This window comes from Engystomops pustulosus, chromosome 5 (genome assembly GCF_040894005.1).
Source record: "Engystomops pustulosus chromosome 5, aEngPut4.maternal, whole genome shotgun sequence".
Taxonomy (NCBI): Eukaryota; Metazoa; Chordata; class Amphibia; order Anura; family Leptodactylidae; genus Engystomops; species Engystomops pustulosus.
In genome coordinates, this window is record NC_092415.1 from 77,096,210 (window position 1) to 77,123,242 (window position 27,033).

Below are 27,033 nucleotides of genomic sequence, written 5' to 3' on the forward strand. Positions count from 1 at the left end.
TCTGCAGATTTTTGTGGCCGATAACTTTAAAAAAAAAAGCATTAGCAAAGCGAGTGTGTGAGCTTGGCGGCGAGTGTGCACTGATCCCAAGTGTGTGCAGTGTCATAAGTGTGACTTAGGTTTAAGGGAAGGACTACTTTTTGGATCCTGCAACAAATAGATAAGTGCATCTACATTTTTATTTCCTGATATTCATTGTGTGTTTTTTATTGCAACCAAGTAGATCTAAAGGTATTTTACTTGCATAATCTGTATATTGTGTGGGGGGTATAGGGAGGCATTCACCTTGCTTATCTAGACAGTATAGTCACAGGTGCTGCCTAATTAATAGTGGGGTGTGGCTATCTAATTAGCAGCCTTTATATACTTCTGTGGTCAGTTTGTTTGGTGGTTTGCAGCCAGATCTTGTGCAGTGAGCTCTGCAGATTTTTGTGGCCGATAACTTTAAAAAAAAAAGCATTAGCAAAGCGAGTGTGTGAGCTTGGCGGCGAGTGTGCACTGATCCCAAGTGTGTGCAGTGTCATAAGTGTGACTTAGGTTTAAGGGAAGGACTACTTTTTGGATCCTGCAACAAATAGATAAGTGCATCTACATTTTTATTTCCTGATATTCATTGTGTGTTTTTTATTGCAACCAAGTAGATCTAAAGGTATTTTACTTGCATAATCTGTATATTGTGTGGGGGGTATAGGGAGGCATTCACCTTGCTTATCTAGACAGTATAGTCACAGGTGCTGCCTAATTAATAGTGGGGTGTGGCTATCTAATTAGCAGCCTTTATATACTTCTGTGGTCAGTTTGTTTGGTGGTTTGCAGCCAGATCTTGTGCAGTGAGCTCTGCAGATTTTTGTGGCCGATAACTTTAAAAAAAAAAGCATTAGCAAAGCGAGTGTGTGAGCTTGGCGGCGAGTGTGCACTGATCCCAAGTGTGTGCAGTGTCATAAGTGTGACTTAGGTTTAAGGGAAGGACTACTTTTTGGATCCTGCAACAAATAGATAAGTGCATCTACATTTTTATTTCCTGATATTCATTGTGTGTTTTTTATTGCAACCAAGTAGATCTAAAGGTATTTTACTTGCATAATCTGTATATTGTGTGGGGGGTATAGGGAGGCATTCACCTTGCTTATCTAGACAGTATAGTCACAGGTGCTGCCTAATTAATAGTGGGGTGTGGCTATCTAATTAGCAGCCTTTATATACTTCTGTGGTCAGTTTGTTTGGTGGTTTGCAGCCAGATCTTGTGCAGTGAGCTCTGCAGATTTTTGTGGCCGATAACTTTAAAAAAAAAAGCATTAGCAAAGCGAGTGTGTGAGCTTGGCGGCGAGTGTGCACTGATCCCAAGTGTGTGCAGTGTCATAAGTGTGACTTAGGTTTAAGGGAAGGACTACTTTTTGGATCCTGCAACAAATAGATAAGTGCATCTACATTTTTATTTCCTGATATTCATTGTGTGTTTTTTATTGCAACCAAGTAGATCTAAAGGTATTTTACTTGCATAATCTGTATATTGTGTGGGGGGTATAGGGAGGCATTCACCTTGCTTATCTAGACAGTATAGTCACAGGTGCTGCCTAATTAATAGTGGGGTGTGGCTATCTAATTAGCAGCCTTTATATACTTCTGTGGTCAGTTTGTTTGGTGGTTTGCAGCCAGATCTTGTGCAGTGAGCTCTGCAGATTTTTGTGGCCGATAACTTTAAAAAAAAAAGCATTAGCAAAGCGAGTGTGTGAGCTTGGCGGCGAGTGTGCACTGATCCCAAGTGTGTGCAGTGTCATAAGTGTGACTTAGGTTTAAGGGAAGGACTACTTTTTGGATCCTGCAACAAATAGATAAGTGCATCTACATTTTTATTTCCTGATATTCATTGTGTGTTTTTTATTGCAACCAAGTAGATCTAAAGGTATTTTACTTGCATAATCTGTATATTGTGTGGGGGGTATAGGGAGGCATTCACCTTGCTTATCTAGACAGTATAGTCACAGGTGCTGCCTAATTAATAGTGGGGTGTGGCTATCTAATTAGCAGCCTTTATATACTTCTGTGGTCAGTTTGTTTGGTGGTTTGCAGCCAGATCTTGTGCAGTGAGCTCTGCAGATTTTTGTGGCCGATAACTTTAAAAAAAAAAGCATTAGCAAAGCGAGTGTGTGAGCTTGGCGGCGAGTGTGCACTGATCCCAAGTGTGTGCAGTGTCATAAGTGTGACTTAGGTTTAAGGGAAGGACTACTTTTTGGATCCTGCAACAAATAGATAAGTGCATCTACATTTTTATTTCCTGATATTCATTGTGTGTTTTTTATTGCAACCAAGTAGATCTAAAGGTATTTTACTTGCATAATCTGTATATTGTGTGGGGGGTATAGGGAGGCATTCACCTTGCTTATCTAGACAGTATAGTCACAGGTGCTGCCTAATTAATAGTGGGGTGTGGCTATCTAATTAGCAGCCTTTATATACTTCTGTGGTCAGTTTGTTTGGTGGTTTGCAGCCAGATCTTGTGCAGTGAGCTCTGCAGATTTTTGTGGCCGATAACTTTAAAAAAAAAAGCATTAGCAAAGCGAGTGTGTGAGCTTGGCGGCGAGTGTGCACTGATCCCAAGTGTGTGCAGTGTCATAAGTGTGACTTAGGTTTAAGGGAAGGACTACTTTTTGGATCCTGCAACAAATAGATAAGTGCATCTACATTTTTATTTCCTGATATTCATTGTGTGTTTTTTATTGCAACCAAGTAGATCTAAAGGTATTTTACTTGCATAATCTGTATATTGTGTGGGGGGTATAGGGAGGCATTCACCTTGCTTATCTAGACAGTATAGTCACAGGTGCTGCCTAATTAATAGTGGGGTGTGGCTATCTAATTAGCAGCCTTTATATACTTCTGTGGTCAGTTTGTTTGGTGGTTTGCAGCCAGATCTTGTGCAGTGAGCTCTGCAGATTTTTGTGGCCGATAACTTTAAAAAAAAAAGCATTAGCAAAGCGAGTGTGTGAGCTTGGCGGCGAGTGTGCACTGATCCCAAGTGTGTGCAGTGTCATAAGTGTGACTTAGGTTTAAGGGAAGGACTACTTTTTGGATCCTGCAACAAATAGATAAGTGCATCTACATTTTTATTTCCTGATATTCATTGTGTGTTTTTTATTGCAACCAAGTAGATCTAAAGGTATTTTACTTGCATAATCTGTATATTGTGTGGGGGGTATAGGGAGGCATTCACCTTGCTTATCTAGACAGTATAGTCACAGGTGCTGCCTAATTAATAGTGGGGTGTGGCTATCTAATTAGCAGCCTTTATATACTTCTGTGGTCAGTTTGTTTGGTGGTTTGCAGCCAGATCTTGTGCAGTGAGCTCTGCAGATTTTTGTGGCCGATAACTTTAAAAAAAAAAGCATTAGCAAAGCGAGTGTGTGAGCTTGGCGGCGAGTGTGCACTGATCCCAAGTGTGTGCAGTGTCATAAGTGTGACTTAGGTTTAAGGGAAGGACTACTTTTTGGATCCTGCAACAAATAGATAAGTGCATCTACATTTTTATTTCCTGATATTCATTGTGTGTTTTTTATTGCAACCAAGTAGATCTAAAGGTATTTTACTTGCATAATCTGTATATTGTGTGGGGGGTATAGGGAGGCATTCACCTTGCTTATCTAGACAGTATAGTCACAGGTGCTGCCTAATTAATAGTGGGGTGTGGCTATCTAATTAGCAGCCTTTATATACTTCTGTGGTCAGTTTGTTTGGTGGTTTGCAGCCAGATCTTGTGCAGTGAGCTCTGCAGATTTTTGTGGCCGATAACTTTAAAAAAAAAAGCATTAGCAAAGCGAGTGTGTGAGCTTGGCGGCGAGTGTGCACTGATCCCAAGTGTGTGCAGTGTCATAAGTGTGACTTAGGTTTAAGGGAAGGACTACTTTTTGGATCCTGCAACAAATAGATAAGTGCATCTACATTTTTATTTCCTGATATTCATTGTGTGTTTTTTATTGCAACCAAGTAGATCTAAAGGTATTTTACTTGCATAATCTGTATATTGTGTGGGGGGTATAGGGAGGCATTCACCTTGCTTATCTAGACAGTATAGTCAAATTAATAGTGGGGTGTGGCTATCTAATTAGCAGCCTTTATATACTTCTGTGGTCAGTTTGTTTGGTGGTTTGCAGCCAGATCTTGTGCAGTGAGCTCTGCAGATTTTTGTGGCCGATAACTTTAAAAAAAAAAGCATTAGCAAAGCGAGTGTGTGAGCTTGGCGGCGAGTGTGCACTGATCCCAAGTGTGTGCAGTGTCATAAGTGTGACTTAGGTTTAAGGGAAGGACTACTTTTTGGATCCTGCAACAAATAGATAAGTGCATCTACATTTTTATTTCCTGATATTCATTGTGTGTTTTTTATTGCAACCAAGTAGATCTAAAGGTATTTTACTTGCATAATCTGTATATTGTGTGGGGGGTATAGGGAGGCATTCACCTTGCTTATCTAGACAGTATAGTCACAGGTGCTGCCTAATTAATAGTGGGGTGTGGCTATCTAATTAGCAGCCTTTATATACTTCTGTGGTCAGTTTGTTTGGTGGTTTGCAGCCAGATCTTGTGCAGTGAGCTCTGCAGATTTTTGTGGCCGATAACTTTAAAAAAAAGCATTAGCAAAGCGAGTGTGTGAGCTTGGCGGCGAGTGTGCACTGATCCCAAGTGTGTGCAGTGTCATAAGTGTGACTTAGGTTTAAGGGAAGGACTACTTTTTGGATCCTGCAACAAATAGATAAGTGCATCTACATTTTTATTTCCTGATATTCATTGTGTGTTTTTTATTGCAACCAAGTAGATCTAAAGGTATTTTACTTGCATAATCTGTATATTGTGTGGGGGGTATAGGGAGGCATTCACCTTGCTTATCTAGACAGTATAGTCACAGGTGCTGCCTAATTAATAGTGGGGTGTGGCTATCTAATTAGCAGCCTTTATATACTTCTGTGGTCAGTTTGTTTGGTGGTTTGCAGCCAGATCTTGTGCAGTGAGCTCTGCAGATTTTTGTGGCCGATAACTTTAAAAAAAAAAGCATTAGCAAAGCGAGTGTGTGAGCTTGGCGGCGAGTGTGCACTGATCCCAAGTGTGTGCAGTGTCATAAGTGTGACTTAGGTTTAAGGGAAGGACTACTTTTTGGATCCTGCAACAAATAGATAAGTGCATCTACATTTTTATTTCCTGATATTCATTGTGTGTTTTTTATTGCAACCAAGTAGATCTAAAGGTATTTTACTTGCATAATCTGTATATTGTGTGGGGGGTATAGGGAGGCATTCACCTTGCTTATCTAGACAGTATAGTCACAGGTGCTGCCTAATTAATAGTGGGGTGTGGCTATCTAATTAGCAGCCTTTATATACTTCTGTGGTCAGTTTGTTTGGTGGTTTGCAGCCAGATCTTGTGCAGTGAGCTCTGCAGATTTTTGTGGCCGATAACTTTAAAAAAAAAAGCATTAGCAAAGCGAGTGTGTGAGCTTGGCGGCGAGTGTGCACTGATCCCAAGTGTGTGCAGTGTCATAAGTGTGACTTAGGTTTAAGGGAAGGACTACTTTTTGGATCCTGCAACAAATAGATAAGTGCATCTACATTTTTATTTCCTGATATTCATTGTGTGTTTTTTATTGCAACCAAGTAGATCTAAAGGTATTTTACTTGCATAATCTGTATATTGTGTGGGGGGTATAGGGAGGCATTCACCTTGCTTATCTAGACAGTATAGTCACAGGTGCTGCCTAATTAATAGTGGGGTGTGGCTATCTAATTAGCAGCCTTTATATACTTCTGTGGTCAGTTTGTTTGGTGGTTTGCAGCCAGATCTTGTGCAGTGAGCTCTGCAGATTTTTGTGGCCGATAACTTTAAAAAAAAAAGCATTAGCAAAGCGAGTGTGTGAGCTTGGCGGCGAGTGTGCACTGATCCCAAGTGTGTGCAGTGTCATAAGTGTGACTTAGGTTTAAGGGACTTAAGTTTGAGGGGCTTTAGCAGGTAACTGCTGTGTTTTGTGTTACTCTGACTGTAGATTCTTCTTTCTGTGCATATTTATATTGTAATCCCCATTAGAATTATGGACTCCATAAGTGGCATTGCTACAAGGTGTACATCCTGTGCCATGTATGCTTTCCTTGAACAGCCGTTCGAGGGGGAATACTGCTGTGTGGGGTGTGTGAAAATTGCTCATCTGGAAGCCCAGATTCTGGATCTAAATGAGCAAGTTTCAAGGCTGCGGGCAATTGATAATATGGAACGAAGTTTGCTGCTCCTGGAGCACAAACTCTCTGGGGAAGATGGGTGTGGGGAGAGAAGTATGGAGGTGCAGAGTGAGGGGGCAGCTAGTTGGGTAACATGTAGAAGGCGGGGTAGAGGGAAGAGTTGTAGAGAGTCTAGTCCTGATCTGGTGCACCCCAATAAGTTTGCCAGGCTGGCGGATGAGGGGGATATCAGCTCTGGGGTAGCAATGCTGCAGCAAGACGTGGCCGCTAGCAACCAGGGGAATGTCTGCTCCAGTAAGAAGGGTAATGGGAGCAAAGGCAAAGTCAGACAGGTGCTGGTAGTGGGAGATTCCATTATTAGGGGAACACACAGGGCAATCTGTCACAAAGACCGTGCATACCGAACAGTGTGTTGTTTGCCGGGTGCTCGGGTTCGGCATGTTGCGGATCGGGTTGATGGATTACTGGGAGGGGCTGGTGAGGAACCAGCGGTCATGGTCCACATTGGCACTAATGACAAAGTAACAGGTAGGTGGAAGGTCCTTAAAAATGATTTCAGAGATTTAGGCCATAAGCTCAGGGCAAGGACCTCAAAGGTTATTTTCTCCGAAATACTGCCTGTACCACGTGCCACACCAGAAAGGCAGCAGGAGATCAAGGAGGTAAATAAGTGGCTCAAAAGTTGGTGTAGGAAGGAGGGGTTTGGGTTCATGGAGAACTGGGATGACTTTTCTGTGGGCTACAGGCTCTACAGTAGGGATGGGCTGCACCTCAATGGGGAGGGGGCCGCTGTTTTAGGGGAAAAAATGGCTAGAAGGTTGGAGGAGTGTTTAAACTAGAGACCTGGGGGGAGGGCAATTACACTTGTGCAGGGCAAATAGACGGTGTACATAGAGAGCTGGGAAGGGTCATAGTCCATGGGGGAGGAAGGGGGGCTGGAATGAGATTGGGGAATAAGGACAAAAGGAATACGGACAGGGAAAACCATATAAAGTGCATGTACACAAATGCCAGAAGCCTCACAAACAAAATGGAGGAACTGGAACTCTTGATGTTGGAACGGAAATATGATATAGTGGGTATCAGCGAGACATGGCTGGACAGTAGCTATGACTGGGCTGTTACTATAGATGGTTATACTCTTTTTAGAAAGGATCGTATAAATAAAAAAGGGGGAGGGGTTTGTTTATATGTGAATTCTTGCCTCAAGCCCGTCCTGCGAGATGACATCAGTAACGCAAATGTGGAGTCCCTATGGGTGGAGATAAGAGGAGGGAAAAAGAATAATAAAATATTACTAGGGGTTTGTTATAAGGCTCCAAATATAATGGAGGCAGCAGAGGAAATGCTGATAAGTGAAATGGATGCGGCTTCAAAGCGCAGGGAAGTACTTATCATGGGGGACTTCAATTACCCAGATATTGACTGGGGGGCAGAAACCTGCAGGTCCTTCAAAGGTAGCAGGTTCTTGTCAACAACAAAAGACAATTACCTGTCGCAACTAGTCCTGGAGCCAACAAGAGGGGGGGCACTGCTGGACCTTATCCTTACCAACAGACCTGATAGGATATCAAAACTACAGGTTGGGGGGAACCTGGGGAATAGTGATCATAATATCATTGATTTTGTATTACGCTTTACTAAGCACGTTAGTGAAGGGGCAACCAACACTCTAAACTTCAGGAGGGCAAATTTTCAGCAACTAAGGGAAGACCTTAAAGGCATAGACTGGGATAATGCTCTCAAGGACAAAAGCCCCCCCCAAAAATGGGAATTTTTCTCATATATTCTGAAAAAGTCCTGTGAGAAACACATACCTTATGGGAAAAAGCATAAAAGGAACAAGAAAAACCCTATGTGGCTAACTAGTCTTGTAAGGAAAGCAATAAGCGAGAAAGATAAAGCATTTAAGGTGCTAAAACGTGAAGGTAGTGATGAGGCATTACAGGATTATAGAGAGAAAAATAAATCCTGTAAAAAGCAGATAAAGGCCGCAAAAATAGAGACTGAGCGAAATATTGCCAGGGAGAGCAAAAATAATCCCAAATTATTTTTCAAGTATATAAATGATAAGAAACTAAAAACAGAGAGTGTGGGTCCCCTTAGAAATAACATGGGGGTCATGGTGGAAGGAGATGAGGAAAGCGCCAATCTACTGAATGTCGCCTTCTCAACTGTCTTTACCCAGGAAAATCCCCTGGTGGAAGACACAATGAGGAATAATGTTAATTCTTTTTATAATGTCAACAGTTTAACCCAGGAAGAGGTACGGCGCCGCCTCGCAACCACTAAGATAGATAAATCACCGGGGCCAGATGGCATACACCCCCGGGTTCTGCATGAATTATGTACCGTGATAGACAGACCGTTATTTTTAATATTTGAAGATTCACTGAGGACTGGTTATGTTCCACAGGAATGGCGCATAGCAAATGTGGTACCAATATACAAAAAAGGATCAAATAGCGATCCTGGAAACTACAGACCCGTAAGTCTAACTGCTGTGGTGGGGAAAATATTTGAGGGGTTTGTTAGAGATGCTATCCTGGAGTATCTCACTGTGCACAACCTTATAACCCAGCGTCAGCATGGGTTTATGAGAGATCGGTCCTGTCAGACTAATCTGATTGGTTTCTACGAGGAGGTAAGTTCAAGACTGGATCTGGGGGACGCTGTGAATGTTGTATATCTGGACTTCTCAAAGGCATTTGACACCGTGCCACATAAAAGGTTGGTATACAAAATGAGACTGCTGGGAATAGGAGAAAATCTGTGTATCTGGGTAAGTAATTGGCTTAGTGATAGAAAACAGAGGGTGGTCATTAATGGCACATTCTCAGATTGGGTTGATGTTACCAGTGGAGTGCCACAGGGGTCAGTATTGGGGCCACTTCTTTTTAATATTTTTATTAATGACCTTGTAGTGGGTTTACACAGTCAAGTTTCAATATTTGCAGATGATACTAAGCTGTGTAAAGTAATAAATACTGAGGTCGATAGTTTAGCATTACAGAGGGATTTGTGGAAGCTTGAGGGATGGGCAGAGAAATGGTTGATGAGGTTTAATGTAGATAAATGTAAAGTTATGCACTTGGGCCATGGAAACAAAAAGTATAATTATGTTCTAAACGGTCAATTACTTAGTAAAACTGAAGCTGAAAAGGACTTGGGGGTATTGGTGGATGGTAAACTTAATTTTAGTGACCAGAGCCAGGCGGCTGCTGCTAAAGCAAATAAAATAATGGGATGTATCAAGAGAGGAATAGATTCTCATGATAAAGACATAGTTTTGCCCTTATACAAATCCCTGGTCAGACCACACATGGAATATTGTGTACAGTTTTGGGCACCAGTGTATAAAAAGGATATAGTAGAGCTGGAACGGGTGCAAAGGAGAGCAACCAGGATTATTAGGGGAATGGGGGGATTAGAATACACTGACAGATTACAAAATTTGGGATTATTCAGTTTAGAAAAAAGACGACTGAGGGGAGACCTCATTACAATGTACAAATACCTGAACGGACAGTACAAGGATCTCTCCAAAGATCTTTTTATACCTAGGCCTGTGACCAGGACAAGGGGACATCCTCTACGCCTAGAGGAGAGGAGGTTCTACCATCACCATAGACAAAGGTTCTTTACTGTAAGAGCAGTGAGACTATGGAACTCTCTGCCGCAGGAGGTTGTTATGGTGGACTCTATGTACATGTTCAAGAGAGGCCTGGATGACTTTCTGGAGAGAAAAAATATCACGGGTTATGGGGATAAAACATTTATTTAATTCTTGAAGGTTGGACTTGATGGACTTGCGTCTCCTTCCAGCCTTATATACTATGATACTATGATACTATGATACAATAACCCGCGAAAAAACAGGAACCAAGAGTTTGGTGATGTAAGCTGTCAATCAAAAGGTTAGGGGGATTCTTAAAATCTGTTTCTTTTCATAGTTAATAAATAAATACAATAACATTTACATAAATGTTTTGTTTATAATAAAAAAAAATAGATAAACATGGTCTTAGTAAAAGATACTATTAGTGTCAATAGCTTGGAGTAAGGTCTCCAGAGTTAATCAGGTTGCCGCGAAATCGAGGGGTAGGACATGGCTCAGAGTTGCCATGCAACCATAGGTGCACAGGGTCCAGAAAAGGAGCTGCTGTTTATACAGCATACATTCTACTTCCAAGTGGCGTCTTGTTCCTATGCAACAAGATTGCTATGGTGGCCGAAGAGGGACAGAAAGAACAAAACGTTCTTCAAGGATATCGAAACGCACATGGAAGTCAAATTGCAGGATATGTAGTCCATACTAGCGTGAATAAGACTCAACCAAAGAATTACAACAATGATCAGAAGCTTAAAAACAAGTGGAGTGACTATAAAAATTAACCCTGCCATAGAGTTTTATGTAATACATTAACTCCCTGCCACAGGAGGTTGTTATGGTGGACTCTTTGTACATGTTCAAGAGAGGCCTGGTTGACTTTCTGGAGAGCAAAAATATCACGGGTTATGGGGAAAAACATTTGTTTAATTCTTAACCCCTTCCCTAGTACGGCGCGCGCCGGGTCCCGGTGCATGGAGAGGGCTCGCGGGCCGAGCCCTCTCCATAGCCGGTAAGTCTTTGCTGCATATTGCAGCAAAGGCTTACCGGTAACACCCGCGATCGGTGCTAGCACCAATCGCGGGTGTCTTCTCCATGGGCGCCGCCATCTTGTCGTGGATCGCTGCTCCCCGATGACGTCACGGGGAGCGGCGATCCGTCGCCATGGTAACCTCGGGTGTTCCGAACACTCGAGGCTACTTCGTTTTAACCCATGCATTACAATGTGCTAATTGCACATTGTAATGCATGGGGAGTAAAATCCATATATACTGCCATACTGTAGGTTAGAGTACCCTAGGGAGTCTGAAAAATAGTAAAAGTAAAAATAAAAAAAAGTTAAAAAAAAAAAAATTTTAATAAAAAAACCTAAAAATTCAAATCACCCCCTTTCCCTAGAACTGATATAAAAATAAATAAACAGTAAAAATCATAAACACATTAGGTATCGCCGCTTCCGAAAATGCCCGAACTATCAAAATATGATAATGTTTTTTCACTATGTTTAACCCCGTAACGGAAAATAGCGCCCAAAGTCGAAAATGGCATTTTTTTGCTATTTTGAAAAATATAAAAAAATTAATAAAAAGTGATCAAAAGGTCGCACAGTCCCAAAAATTATAGTAATGAAAACGGCATCAAAATTCGCAAAAAATGACACTATCCACAGCTCCGTACACCAAAGTATGAAAAAGTTATTGGCCCCAGAAGATGGCAAAAAAAAAAATATATATTTTGTACTGGAGGTTTTAATTTTTTTAAATGTATGAAAACATTATAAAACCTATACAAATTTGGTATCCACGTGATCGTACCGACCCAAAGAATAAAGTAGACATGTCATTTGGGACGCAGAGTGAAAGCTGTAAAATCCAAGCCCACAAGAAAACGTCACAAATGTGGTTTTTCACCATTTTCACTGCATTTGGAATTTTTTTCCCGCTTCCCAGTACACACCATAGAATATTAAATACCGTCACTATGAAGTGCAATTTGTTACGCAGAAAATAAGCCATAACACAGCTCTTTATGTGGAAAAATAAAAAAGTTATAGATTTTTGAAGTTGGTGAGTGAAAAATGGAAGTGAAAAAACTAAAAAAGGCCAAGTCGTGAAGGGGTTAAAGGTTGGATTTGATGGTATTTTCCAGTCTTATATACTATGATACATCCATTCACTGCCCAAATAAAACTCCTATATAATATCCAAATATCACTACCATATGCTTTCCACATTATGCATCCATTTGGTGATACCTGTGGAATATTTCAGTAACACATTGATATAAAAAAATAAATTTGTACTTCTTTTTTTTCTTGTAGAGAACAACAGCCCACCAGTTGCAGAGATAGGTCCTGATAAAGAAATTATTCTCCCAGTGGAATCTACACCATTAGATGGAAGTAAAAGTAGAGATGACCATGGCATTGTTTCCTATAAGTGGGAAAACATTAGGTAATTACAATCCTAAATCTATGTATGTATGTATGTATGTATGTATGTATGTATGTATGTATGTATGTATGTATGTATGTATGTATGTATGTATGTATGTATGTATGTATGTATGTATGTATGTATGTATGTATGTATGTATGTATGTATGTATGTATGTATGTATGTATGTATGTATGTATGTATGTATGTATGTATGTATGTATGTATGTATGTATGTATGTATGTATGTATGTATGTATGTATGTATGTATGTATGTATGTATGTATGTATGTATGTATGTATGTATGTATGTATGTATGTATGTATGTATGTATGTATGTATGTATGTATGTATGTATGTATGTATGTATGTATGTATGTATGTATGTATGTATGTATGTATGTATGTATGTATGTATGTATGTATGTATGTATGTATGTATGTATGTATGTATGTATGTATGTATGTATGTATGTATGTATGTATGTATGTATGTATGTATGTATGTATGTATGTATGTATGTATGTATGTATGTATGTATGTATGTATGTATGTATGTATGTATGTATGTATGTATGTATGTATGTATGTATGTATGTATGTATGTATGTATGTATGTATGTATGTATGTATGTATGTATGTATGTATGTATGTATGTATGTATGTATGTATGTATGTATGTATGTATGTATGTATGTATGTATGTATGTATGTATGTATGTATGTATGTATGTATGTATGTATGTATGTATGTATGTATGTATGTATGTATGTATGTATGTATGTATGTATGTATGTATGTATGTATGTATGTATGTATGTATGTATGTATGTATGTATGTATGTATGTATGTATGTATGTATGTATGTATGTATGTATGTATGTATGTATGTATGTATGTATGTATGTATGTATGTATGTATGTATGTATGTATGTATGTATGTATGTATGTATGTATGTATGTATGTATGTATGTATGTATGTATGTATGTATGTATGTATGTATGTATGTATGTATGTATGTATGTATGTATGTATGTATGTATGTATGTATGTATGTATGTATGTATGTATGTATGTATGTATGTATGTATGTATGTATGTATGTATGTATGTATGTATGTATGTATGTATGTATGTATGTATGTATGTATGTATGTATGTATGTATGTATGTATGTATGTATGTATGTATGTATGTATGTATGTATGTATGTATGTATGTATGTATGTATGTATGTATGTATGTATGTATGTATGTATGTATGTATGTATGTATGTATGTATGTATGTATGTATGTATGTATGTATGTATGTATGTATGTATGTATGTATGTATGTATGTATGTATGTATGTATGTATGTATGTATGTATGTATGTAGTTTTTGCTCTATAGAATATAGGGTGATATTTAGAGAAATCCAAGTAAATATATATTTATGTTATGTTATTACTAGAATGGAAAGTTAGACACTTATACAAATGTGTTCTTCAGCTAAGCTAAACATTTGTGGATGTTTCAGTGGGCCATCTGCAGTGACCATTCAGGACAGTGACAAACCAGTGGCCATCGCCTCAAACCTTCAGCCTGGTATATACCACTTTCGTCTTACTGTGAAGGACCATCAAGGGTTAGAGGGCTCAGCTGTTCTCTCTGTTACTGTTAAAGAAGGTATGTTTTTTTGTTTGAAAAGACCATTATCTAATATATAAAGTTGAGTGTATGGGGCACATTTACTTACCTGGCCCATTCGCGATCCAGCGGCGCGTTCTCTGCACAGGTCCGGACAGGATTTATGAAGGTAGTTCCTCCGCCGTCCACCAGGCTGCGCTGAAAATCATCTGAACGCGCCGGAATACACCGAGCTGGACCAGGTGAAGGTAAGCGCTTCCCAAGCGACACATTTTCGGTTTTAAATGCGGCGGTTTTTCCGAATATGTCGGGTTTTCGTTCGGCCACGTCCCCCTGATTTCCGTCGCGCGCATGCCGTCGCCGATGCGCCACAATCCGATCGCGTGCGCCAAAATCCCGGGGCAATTCAGGTACAATCGCCGCAAATCGGAAATATTCGGGTAACGCGTAGGGAAAACGCGAATCGGGCCCTTAGTAAATGACCCCCTATGTGTGTGTATGTATGTATGTATGTCCGCTAAAGGAATCTGCACCGTCACATTTACAATCACCAAATTTTGCATAGTGGCTCCCCGTGACTTAGGGAACGTCATAGTCTAGATTACAATTGAAATTTTCACCCTTTGCTTTCTAAAATCCTGTTATTAACCACCATGTTCCGGAGCTGCTGTGGCAGATAGAAGCTGGGACTTGATTAGTTGCTGTTTTGCCACAGGTCATTAATATGAGCTCTGAGCTTTGATTGGTTACTATAGGCAATGAGTATAAGTCGGCTTATTTGTGGGGTAAGATGGATAGGGATAGAGATACAGAGAGAAAAGCAGGGAAAGTGAGTGAGTGAAAGGCGGGCAGGGAGGGAGAGTAAATGACAGAGAGACAGGCTGGGAGAGTGAGAGACAGAGAGGCAGTCATGGAGAGTGAGAAAGAGACAATCAGGGAAAGTGGATGAGAGACAGGCAGGGAGAGTGAGTGAGAGGCCGTCAGGGAAAGTGAGTGCGTGAGAGAGAGTGAGAAACAGATAGACTGGTAGAGTGAGTGAGTGACAGGCAGGCAGGGAGAGTAAGAGACAGACAGGTAGAGTCAGTGAGTAACAGAGAGACAGACAGGGAGAGTGAGTGAGAGACAGGCAAGGAGAGTAAGTGACAGAGAGACATTCTGGGAGAGTGAGTGACAGGCAGGAAAAGTGAGTGAGATATAGGCAGGGAGAGTGAGAAACAGAGATGCAGGGAGAGTGGGTGAGAGACAGGCAGGGAGAGTTAGTGAGTGACAGGCAGGGAGAGTAAGTGATGGAGAGACAGGCAGGGAGAGTGAGTGACAGATAGGGAGAGTGAGAAACAGAGAGACAGGTAGGGAGAGTGAGTAACAGGCGGGAAGGGAGAGTGAGTGACAGGCAGGTAGAGTAAGTGACAGAGAGACAGGCAGGGAGAGTGAGTGAGTGACAGAGAGACAGGCAGGGAGAGTGAGAAACATAGAGTCAGGTAGGGAGAGTGAGTGAGTGACAGGCAGGCAGGGAGAGTAAGAGCCAGACAGGTAGAGTGAGTGAGTGAGTGAGAGACAGGCAGGGAGAATGAGTGAGTGACTGACAGGCAGGGAGAGTAAGTGACAGAGAGACATGCTGGGAGTGTGGGAGACAGGCATGGAGAGTGAGAAACAGAGAGTAAGTGAGTGACAGGCAAGGAGAGTAAGTGACAGACAGGGAGAGTGAGTGAGTAACAGAGAGACAGACAGGGCGAGTGAGTGAGTAAGTGAGTGAGAGAATGAGTGAGTGACTGACAGGCAGGGAGAGCAAGTGACAGAGAGACACACTGGGAGAGTGAGTGAGAGACAGAGAGACAGGCAGGGAGAGTGAGAACCAGAGAGGAAGGGAGAGTGAGTGCGTGAGTGACAGGTGGGCAGGCAGGGAGAGTAAATGACAGAGAGACAGGCTGGGAGAGTGAGTGAGAGACCTAGACAGGCAGTGAGAGTGAGAGACAGAGAAATAGGCAGGGAGAGTGAGTGAGTGACAGGCAGGCAGGCAGGGGGAGTAAGAGACAGACAGGGAGAATTAGTGAGTAACAGAGAGACAGACAGGGAGAGTGAGAGACAGGCAGGGAGAATGAATGAGTGACTGGCAGGCAGGGGGAGTGACAGAGAGACACACTGGGAGGGTGTCTCTCTGGCAGGGAGAGTGAGTGAGAGACAGGCAGGATATGTGAGAGTCAGAGAAACAGTCATGGAGAGTGAGTGAGTGACAGAGAAATAGTCAGGGAAAGTGAGAGACAGGCAGGGAGAGTGATAAACAGGGAGACAGGTAGCGAGAGTGAGTGAATGAATGAGACACAGGCAGGGAGAGTGAGTGACAGAGAGACAGGCAGGGAGAGTAAGTGAGAGACAGGCAGGGATAGTGAGAGACAGAGAAACAGGCATGGCGATTGAGTGTGCTGGAGAGTGACTGAGAGACAGTCAGGGAGAATGAGTGTGAGACAGAGAGACAGGCAGACAGGGAGAGTGGGTGACAGAGAGACAGGCAGGGAGAGTGAGTGAGTGAAAGACAGAGAGGCAGGCAGGGTGTGTGAGTGAGTGACAGGTAGGATAAGTGTGAGTCAGAGAGACAGACAGGGAGAGTGAGTGACAGGTGGGGCGAGTGAGTGAGAGACAGGCAGGGAGAGATAGATTCATAGATAGATAGATATATGTTTTTGTCATATTTTTATAGCTAAGAGCAGTTATTTACTGTCCTGGGCAATTCCGGGATCTACAGCTTGTATAGAATATGTGAACATAACAAAATTCTGTGATGTATTTTTTTCCCCTTATTTCTGTCCTTCCTTTCTAATTGGCTTTTAGCTCTGAAATTTCTGCTGCATAAAGAAGCTCACAGGGTAGTTCAATACATGTACTGGAAATCAAAATTAGAGAAGAGAATTAGAGAAAATTTCCTAAATATCAAGGTCATTGTGTAGTCACACCAGAGCAGTGTGAGAGACTAGAAATGTCCTGTGGCCGCAGATTTGCAGTACTCATTCTAAACAAAGGCCTGTACACTTCCTACAGATTGCTGACTGCAATCTTCCTAAAAGTTTGTTATAATCTCTCTCTGTGCTACAGTCATTACTGTTCTCTAATTATGATCATCATATTTTTTGTTGATGTACTTTGGTTATTTTGTAAAAGTGTATTCTTGGCATGGAGTACCCCTTACAAAAATCCATCAAATGTTGATCAATGAAGATTACATTAGATCTGATCAAGTGATCATACATTGTTCTCTAATTCTGATCTCCACTGCAGAAGTTAAAGAGAAGGGAGGAGCAGTTAGGCACCAGTGACTGGCAAAGTATAGATTTCTTATAAGTTGATGTGTCATACAGGAAACAGAAAGAAGCAGTAGCACTTTGGGGCAGTATTAGGTAGGGAATTGTGGCAACAGGCATGTGGCAACCGCTCCTTGATGATTTTGGCTCCCGTCATGCTGTCGGTGGTGATTTCACTTACACTGCGCACATGACATGTTCACTAATCCAGGGCTTCATAATCAGATTTTAGGCCAGGGATTGGCCCAGATGTACACTGAATGTGACATCACCACTGATGGCCCATTTTATATGAGCATTTAGTGTTAGACTACTGATGTTTTGGATTACTAGTTCAAAGATTCACAATATGTTACTGTATTAACATCTTCCTCAACAAGTTAACACAACTTGTACTCATTCCAAGGACTGTAAAAATTTACTGAGAAAAGCTACAGCTTGCCCACTGTTCACCATAATGTATTTTATACTACTCCTTGATTTAAGGCCTGAATGTCAAGACAATTCTGCTTTACTTTCCTGCAAAGTTCAACATGTACTAATGAGCTTAATAAATAATTTAGACATTGAACCACACACAATGCATTCTAGGTAACTATTCCAGAAATTATTTATGGTGCTGTGAAAATTGTTGAGTCATACAATGTTTATTTGCTTGGATACACACTTACATATAATAAAGCTATCGGAAAGCTATTTTAATGATGTTATGAGATGGAGATATTCCTGAAAATTTTATAAGAAAACTATATATAAACTATATACTTTTAAATTTTTCACTCTTTGTTTCATTACAGCCAAAAGTTCTTTTGTTTACTCATTAATGTACCATCCGCACCACATATTGACTGAAAAAAAGAGAAATGTAGATATTTTTGCTAATTTGTTAAATATTATAAGTAATACAGCGTTTGCTGTGACACTTCCATTTCCTTCTGATCCTTCTTGAGATGGTTCTACTCCTTCATTGGAGTTCAATTGGGTTTACCTGTCTATATAAGATTTCTCAGATCACAGTGCATGTTAGAGCAGATGAGAATCATCGGGTCTAAGGAACTGCCCAAGGAACAATCAGATCTGGCCAAGGTTCAAAAGAATTTATTCGGAACTCAACGTTCCTAAGAGCACAGTGGCTTCCATAATCCTTAAACGGAGAGCATTTGGCTGACTCAAGGTGCAAAAGTGACTGTTAATGACATGTGCATGGTTTCTTGGGGTTATTGATGCTTTTTTTTGCTACAAAGCTATTGTAATGCTATTTATTTCATGTTTTAGCATGTAGCTAAGCAGCTTTAGGATCATTTATAGGAGTATTCCACCAGCTACATCAATTATAGCACATTTTTATTAGTAAAGTTGCCCTTTTATTAGTGGCACTTGTCATACAATAATGCCACAACATATACAAGTATGCTATTTATGCCAACCTTGTCAGTCTGAGCAACTATTGTTGTACAAATGTTTCTTTCCATATATTTGTGCATTTTTAAAACAAATATTCTTGTTTTAGGAAAGAACAGCCCCCCTAAAGCAAATGCTGGAGGGACACATCATCTTGTGCTTCCTAGTAGTTCCATTTCACTGGATGGATCAAAGTCAGTTGATGACCAAGGAATAGTGTCATACCGGTGGACAAAAGATGGTCAGAGCCCAGCAGCTGGGGTACTTATACACATTTCAGTTCTATTGTTGCTTAGATTCATCACATTGTGTTCTGCAAAAGATCATACTCAGCAACTGTGGATTAGTATGAAATAAAATAATTTCCAATCATAAAAGCAAATAAGCTCTAATTCCACCCCTGTGGTTTACTGATTATAATTTGTTCTCTTTGGGTGGCTGCCCTTGGGCCAAAGCTTTGTGGGGACTCATGGCTACCTAATACTCAATCCTAAAACTGAGCGAATGAGGCCCATACTTCTTTCCGGCATCTAGTGCAGAGATAGTTATCTTATTTATGCTGAGACTGTTGGTCCCCTACTTAAGAACACCTGACTTACAGATGACCCCTAGTTACAAACAGTACTGTACTTTAGCCCTACGCTACAATAAACAGCTATGCCAGTTATTAAAGGTGTCTGTAATGAAGCTTTATTGTTGTTCCTGGTTCTTATGACAATCCAACATTTTTTAAATCCAATAGTCACAGAGACAAAAAAAAAAATTTGCTGGAGCTACAATTATAAAATATACAGTTCCGACTTGCATACAAATTCAGCTTAAGAACAAACCTATAGAACCTATCTTGTACGTAACCTGGGGACTGCCTGTATTATATTCATTTTTAAACTGTTGCCACAGTAGCCTTTTTCTGTTTTTGTATATCAACCTTACAAAGCAAGCCATGCTCTAACCTTTATTTTATATTGATTTTATTTTTGGGACTATTGTGGTCTTTTATTATGCCCCCATTTTAAAATCTCATTCATTCATATTAATCAAGAACATGTGTATTTTGCCAGGATGTGATGGACTCATCTGAGAATAAGCCAGTTCTACAACTTGCCAATCTTGTAGAGGGGACATATCTCTTTCATTTGAAGGTCACGGATGCTGAAGGAGAGTCCGATATTAACACCGCAACAGTGGAAGTGCGTCCTGGTATGAAAGACAAGTGCCATATGCAGTATGGGAAAGCAGTGTAGATAATTATTGGAATAAACATGATACAAAGTTGTTTTTTTATTTAAAATATATTTTTCTATGTTAGCTGGTGTGATCATTGTTGTAGATCTTCTGAGATAATTGTAGATAATTAAGAGTCCCTATGGTGTCAATGGACATTAAAGGGGATGTTGATAATATGGGCCCCTGGGGGTATAAAATAACAAAGAAACTATACACCCCATCACTCACCGTCACTGTTTGTATACAGCAGTGATGCAGCGTCAGCAGTGTGCACCCACTACAGGCTTTGGCTGCAGCTGTAACTGGAATGCACTGTCAATGTGTAATCACCACTGAGCCTCTGTATACAAACATGGCTTTGGGTATGATGGAAAAAGCCACGCAGAACCAGATTGTCTGAAACACTAATTGAATGATCTTTTTTTAATTGAACCCTATGTAGACAGGTTCCCATTAGTGTACATTCAGTTTTCAAACAATGAAGTAAAAAATATGTATGTAGAACTGTATGGATGTGTCATGTAGCAATGCTGGGATCTACAATGCAATCTTACAACTCTTTAACCGCCCATATACTTTTTAGTATATTCCTCCTCCCTCCACATTTTGAGGGAATAGTGTTTGCCAAATTCTTCGTCCCCAGACATCTGTTGCGGACAACGTTCAAGTAATATGTATGGACACCTTTATAAGTAGTTCAGCAGGATAATACTTTTTATACACTTTTATAGATCCTCGGAAAGACAATTTAGTGGAGCTGATCCTAGGAGTGGCTGTTAGCCAGCTAAGTGAACAACAGAAGGACACATTAGTGAGGCAGCTGGCTGTTCTTCTCAACGTTCTTGACTCTGACGTGAAGGTTCAGAAAATACAAGCACATTCAGATTTAAGGTACTTTTCCATCCCAGAACACATGTGGATAGTAGTACTGCTGGAGGTTTTCTAATATAGTCTCTGCCAATTTTTCCGATTGGAGATTCCAGAAAACTGGAGAGGGGGAGATTCATGTTGTTCCTCTGCCAGAAAACTAGTGGAAAAGCCATAATGAATCTCCTCATTGTGTCTACAACATTTCATTTTGTGTAATGTTTTTAGAAATTACAAAACCGGGTTAGCTATCCTTAAAAATGCATTTTGCGTTGATTAATTGTCATATTTTATTGTTATTTAATGCCCGCTGTATGACAGACTCTTTCTCTCCACATACAGCACTGTGATTCTTTTCTATGTCCAGAGTGGTCATCCTGTCAAAATAAGAAAGTCAGTGGACGTTGCACATACACTACAGAAGCAGCTTCTAAAGGAAAAGGCAGATTTCTTACTGTATAAAGTGCTCAGAGTAGACTCTGCTGGTAAGTTACACCTTAGACTATTGTCATAGCAGCTTATTATAGAATACCATATTAAATACTGTACTTACTTCAATGGTTACATTAATGCTACCAAAATGGTTTTCATGGATGAACTCTAACATCCATTGTACATTAGAATAGAGAAATATATGGGGCTTATTTACTAAGGGTTCCACGGGCGCATTTCCGTTGGGTTTTCCGACAGTTTCGGGGATCACTCCGCTGGGCCAGGTACTTAGTAGGCGATTGTGTTGCATACGGTCGGATTTAGTTGCAATCGCGCCTGCTTACATGCGACACAAATCGGGTCGCGGGTCATCGGACGATCCGACGGATTCGGACAATTTTTTACTTAAAAATTGTGTTGCAAGCCAAGCACTTACATGCACCGGGAGAAAGATGATGAACTCTGGCGGACCTGAACAGGGAAGCGACACATGCAGGATATCGGGCACACGATCTTCTTGAATCGCGGCACAGTGCACTGTCGTCGGACAATGCACTTTCGGGATCTCCTCGGGACCAGGTAAGTAAATGTGCCCCTTTATATGTTAAAAGAAAAAAGTAACAATGTAAGTATTTTTTACAGTTGGTTAAAACAATACTTTTTTTGGGATAAATTTTAGCACTCTTTTTGATTTACATCATCCATTTACTGACTTTAGTCATATCTGAACAGGCACCTTTATTTTGTGGGTTGCAAAAGTATTCGTGCTGCTTGGACTTTTCCTTATTTTTAAAAGTTAAAGCCACATTTAACTTGATATGAATCCATGACACCATGACCAGATTGTAGGCATCAGTGCATCCAATACAAAAAGTACCGAACACACTTAATGACGATCACCTTTGTTAGTTATCACCGCTTCAAGATGCCTCCTGTATAAGGAACTAGTTACATGCAGTAGTCAAGTCTGATTTTGGCCCATTTTTCCACACATATAGTTTTTATATCCTGAAGGTTCCATGAGCTCCTTCTAGGAACTTTGAGATTTAGTTCTTTATGTAGTTTTTATATTGGATTCAGGTCAGGTGATGGGCTGGGACTTTCTATAAAACCAATTCAGAGTTTCCGTGGATGAGTGTTTGGGATCATTGTGTTACTGAAATGTTCACTCTTATTTCATCTTCATCACCCTGATAGATGGTAGCAGATTGCGTTCTGCTCATAATATTTGTGGTCGCCCGTACCATTTTTGGCAGGAAGACTAAGCTTTCCGTGCAGCGGGCGGGTAACAAGTACTTCATATTGACCTATTGCCAAATATTTGCTATAATAGAATTACGCTCTACGCCTTGACCTGGTGCAGGTGATAGCTAGTGTGCAGGGACCAATGGTAACACAAGTGACACTTCTTACGTATATAATCGGGTTACAGTTGTATAAAAAATAGTACAGTAGTCACTACGGATGATAAGTCCTATTCTCTCTGTTCAAATGGATAACAGATGGAAAACTCCATAAATTTGGTCAGTGTGAAGTATTTGTGAAATTTATAACACATCAATTGCATTTTTTAATTATTTTATTTCACGTACCTTTTTATAATCAAATAAAATAGATCACAATAAGTTATAGCGCCAGCATATATTTCTTATACAATACACAACCACTTTTCCTAGTTGACACACAGGCTGGTTTTAGAGCACATAGTGGTGGGCAACTTTGAAGCTAGTGTGCCTACTCATTAAATTGGTGATGTCTTCAATTTATCCAAAAATATTTAACTTTGCTTTATCAAGTCTAAGTACATTGTAATATAAGTTGTTCTAGAAACTGGACAGAGGTTATTGAAATTTATTTTTATTAAACCAAGTATTCTTTGTATGACACAAATGTGTCCTATTTTGTTATAATAAAAAAAAAAGACACAAACATCAGAAACAACACTCGTGCTCTCCACCTATTGTAACAGCATGCTTTCTAATCCTGTGTGTTTGCAGATATCAGAAACCACATCTTCATTTTGCTACATAGTGGGAACAGGTATCAAGCCCTCCACCCTTAAATTACGGAATTGCTCCCAAACACATTAGATACCACAAGAAAAATAAGGAGTCACACAATTCTCCAATAAAATTACATAAAGTTTTTTATTTCATTGATATATTAAAATTTAATTACAATGGATGTTAAATGGAGGATATCCAATAATATTGGTCTGAGTATGCTGCCCACCTCACTAACAAGAGGGTATGTTCACCATAGATCTATCACAATTATTGCTTATTTCCCCAGTAAGTAAATAAAGTGCATATATGCCTAAAAAACACCTACTTAAGTATAGTAATTTAGCCTTGGTGAAACTTTAAGTAAAAGAACAGTGTCTTACCCATGATGTAGTGTAGGTAGGGACAGCTCCCAGACACCCCAACGCGCGTTTCGCCCACGCTTCCTCAGGGGGTACGAAACAAACGCTGGGGAGCCGGAATTTAAATGTTTTACCTGACCGGATGGACTGAGTTGCGCATGCGCCTCGAACAGATCTCCGGCGTGTTAACATGCCCCACTTCCGGTGCCCGGGAGCTAGTGCGCACGCTCGGAATCCGACAGCGCTATCGGATTTCCGGTCATGCGCGATGCACCCTAGGCAACGGGGGATGCCAACTATACTATACTTAAGTAGGTGTTTTCCAGGCATATATGCACTTTATTTACTTACTGGGGAAATAAGCAATAATTGTGATAGATCTATGGTGAACATACCCTCTTGTTAGTGAGGTGGGCAGCATACTCAGACCAATATTATTGGATATCCTCCATTTAACATCCATTGTAATTAAATTTTAATATATCAATGAAATAAAAAACTTTATGTAATTTTATTGGAGAATTGTGTGTTTGCAGATATGTTTAACATACTTTGCCTTTTTCTTTAGTGTGCCTTTTAAAATGTTCGGGCCATGGCCACTGTGATCCAATAACAAAATCCTGTATTTGCTATCCATTTTGGATGGAGAACTGGTTGCGGCGTTATGTGAGTGATGGAGAGAGTAATTGTGGTAAGTCTTTCTGCAAAGTCTATATGGTTACTTGTTCACAGTATGCCTATTTAATGCAGACCTGTAAACCACAAGAGAAAGTAAGCAACAAAACTGGGGCACACCAGGATATACAAAAGAAATCCAAATTTAATAGGACAAGTTAAAACCTGCAATACATTGTAAGATCGGTAGGAAAGAGACACCAAATAGCAGATTAACTTAAATCTACCATTTGATTTCATGCATTATGAAGCAAACATACCTTGAGAATGCTGTAGCTACACTGATGCAGGATCATATCTTGTTTAATCCCTGTGCTGCGTGGTTTTGCTGAAAAAACATTTATAAAATTCAGGACCTTGGAAAAACTGGATCCACAGACAAGCTTTCTGAACAGTCAAGACAGGGCTAATCAACCTGAGCTGGATCACTCATACACAGCACCTGGGGGTTGATGCAGTAATTGATTATTCTGCCTGGCAGGGAGAACAGTGATTACATCTTCCTCTGGTGTAGTGCATAACTAATGTGAAAGGAAAAGTGCGAGGACCAGACACAGAAGTGACAGAGCTTCATTATCATAATTGTATGATTGTTTTTTCAGCAAAACCACTCAGCACAGGGATTAAACAAGATATGTTTCTGCATCAGTGTAGCTACAGCATTCTCCAGGTATGTTTGGTTCATAATCCATCAAATCAAAGGGTAGATTTCCTTTAAGCTGTAGGTTTTTGTATAGTATGTGTGATCAGATATTTTTACATATCTTTGATGCGAAGTCAATGCCATAAAAATCCCTGCATGCATTTTTTAGAGGGGTTTTTTTTTGCATATTGCTTTTCATGCCTTTTTTTTACCTTGATGTTTCTTGCACCATTTTTTTTGTCTTTTCATACAAGTATATAGTAACAAAAACCCCACCCAGCCCAAAGCATACTTAGCATAAAAAGTTAATGCAAAAAAAGCAAACATTCCAAACATTTGTCATTGAATAACCAGCAAGATCTGCCCACAGCATATTTTTAAGTGATATTTCTCCAGCAGACATTGGGGGGACTTAACACAGCTTATACCTCAAAAAACAGGCGTATAAGCCGTGATATAGTTGCAATTTTCGGCGCAGAGCCAGCAATTCTGCCCTCTGTGCAACTTGAGCATGGAGGGGCAAGCGCAGGTCTACAACCTGCACCAGGTGGTAGGCAGGTATGCCAGGCAGGACCTGGTGTACAACTGAGCCAGACGTATCATAGATCTAAAGGGTGATGGGGTCTGGATCATACACTGGTGAATAATGCACCAGGGTATGATACATCCTCATTGAGTTGAAGATATTGGCTTTATACGCCACATTTTAAGAAAACCTCTTTAAGTTTTATCTTCACATACACCAAATTTGTTGCAGAGATGTATTTTTATAATATCTTTTTGTACGTCTTTGTTTCCAGAATGGAGTGTTCTTTACATCATTGTGCTAACATTTGCCTTAGTGGCCTTCCTGATGGGACTGACATGGGTCTGCATGTGCTGCTACAAGAGGTAAACTCTATACTTATTTTTTTCTTTATTTGTTGTAAAAGAGGAAAAACATATCATTATATTTATATCATAGTTTTTTATAATTGTTATTGTAACTTATTACTACTGTGTCACAGTGACAGGGCCCTAAATATCACCACTATCACACACTGGTCTTTTACAATTTAGGTTAATGTTAAATTTAAAAAAATCCAGGATGCCCCAAAACTAAAATGTGTCATTATTTCCCTTGTTCCATCATAAAGCATGTGAACAGTACAGTAAAATAGCGTTGCCTCAAAATCATTATAAAAGCACTGTGGTATGGAATATGATCTGTGCAGATAAAAAAATGTTTCTGTTTTTAGCCGTAAAAGGACAAAAATACGGAAAAAAACAAAGTATACAATCCTGGATAATTTTGATGAGCAAGAGAGAATGGCACTGAGACCGAAGTATGGTGAGTAGTAAAAGGATTTTTAGATAGAGCTGCAATTACCCAAATGCTTAGCGGCTAAGTTAGGTTACCTTCTCCTGCACAGGTGCCTATTGCTCCACACAGTTCTTTACCACAGAAACTGTGCCAATTTCTGACAGTCCAGTAGTAATTAAGACAGTAGCAGAAGTACCGTTGCACTATGCATATTGGGGGCTAGCTATACTCATGATTGGTTGGGGACCCAGCGATCATACCTCTGCTAATCTTCAACTTACGACTTAAAAAAAAAAAAAAAAAATGGGGAAAAGGTGGGATAAGACATGTGCATGATCAAAACTGCTGAACTTCTAATTGTTTTGTAACCTGTTTCACAGGAATAAAACACAGAAGCACAGAACATAATTCCAGCCTCATGGTTTCCGAGTCGGAGTTTGACAGTGACCAAGACACAATTTTCAGTCGTGATAAAATGGAGCAGGATAACCCGAAAAATATTTCCAGCAGTGGCCTAAAAAATGGTGCTCCTTTTAATTTCAGCTCTAAATGCAGATAAACTTTGGTCAATATGAAGGTTCATTTGGCAGGAAAATATTTTTGACCAAAAATGAGGATGTAAATGTTTACAATTTCATAGAAAAGTAACTGTCCACCTTAAACCACTTTATTTTTTACAGTTTATGCAATACTTTTGCAAACAGAATTGAGTAAATATATTGCATTACTTTTTATTGTTTCTGGGTCACAGCTTGGACCACATTCTAAAGCAACTCACAGTTCTGCCGTCGTCAGAGCTGAAATCTCCCAGTCATCTTTGCTAATCGAGTCTCTGTGCAGAGATTTTCCACCCAGCACTGTACGACTACATGGTATGAGGAAACTCATTGCATGAGAAAAGTTCAACCTAATATTTAGGTACAGGTTT

The 27,033-nt window shown here is 40.0% G+C and overlaps 1 protein-coding gene across 1 annotated transcript in view; it reads left to right on the top strand.

Annotated features, from left to right (window-relative positions):
* KIAA0319 (KIAA0319 ortholog) overlaps positions 1-26,837 on the top strand; it is a 55,298-nt gene extending 28,461 nt beyond the window's left edge. Inside the window, exons 12-21 of the mRNA XM_072152432.1 lie at positions 12,146-12,278; positions 13,790-13,938; positions 18,703-18,854; positions 19,655-19,793; positions 20,552-20,711; positions 21,030-21,172; positions 24,053-24,175; positions 25,603-25,693; positions 26,041-26,132; positions 26,486-26,837. Of these exons, the coding sequence (XP_072008533.1) occupies positions 12,146-12,278; positions 13,790-13,938; positions 18,703-18,854; positions 19,655-19,793; positions 20,552-20,711; positions 21,030-21,172; positions 24,053-24,175; positions 25,603-25,693; positions 26,041-26,132; positions 26,486-26,664 (1,361 nt within the window). The 3' untranslated portion in view covers positions 26,665-26,837. The remainder of the gene's footprint in view (positions 1-12,145; positions 12,279-13,789; positions 13,939-18,702; positions 18,855-19,654; positions 19,794-20,551; positions 20,712-21,029; positions 21,173-24,052; positions 24,176-25,602; positions 25,694-26,040; positions 26,133-26,485) is intronic.
* The last annotated feature ends 196 nt before the right edge of the window (positions 26,838-27,033 follow it).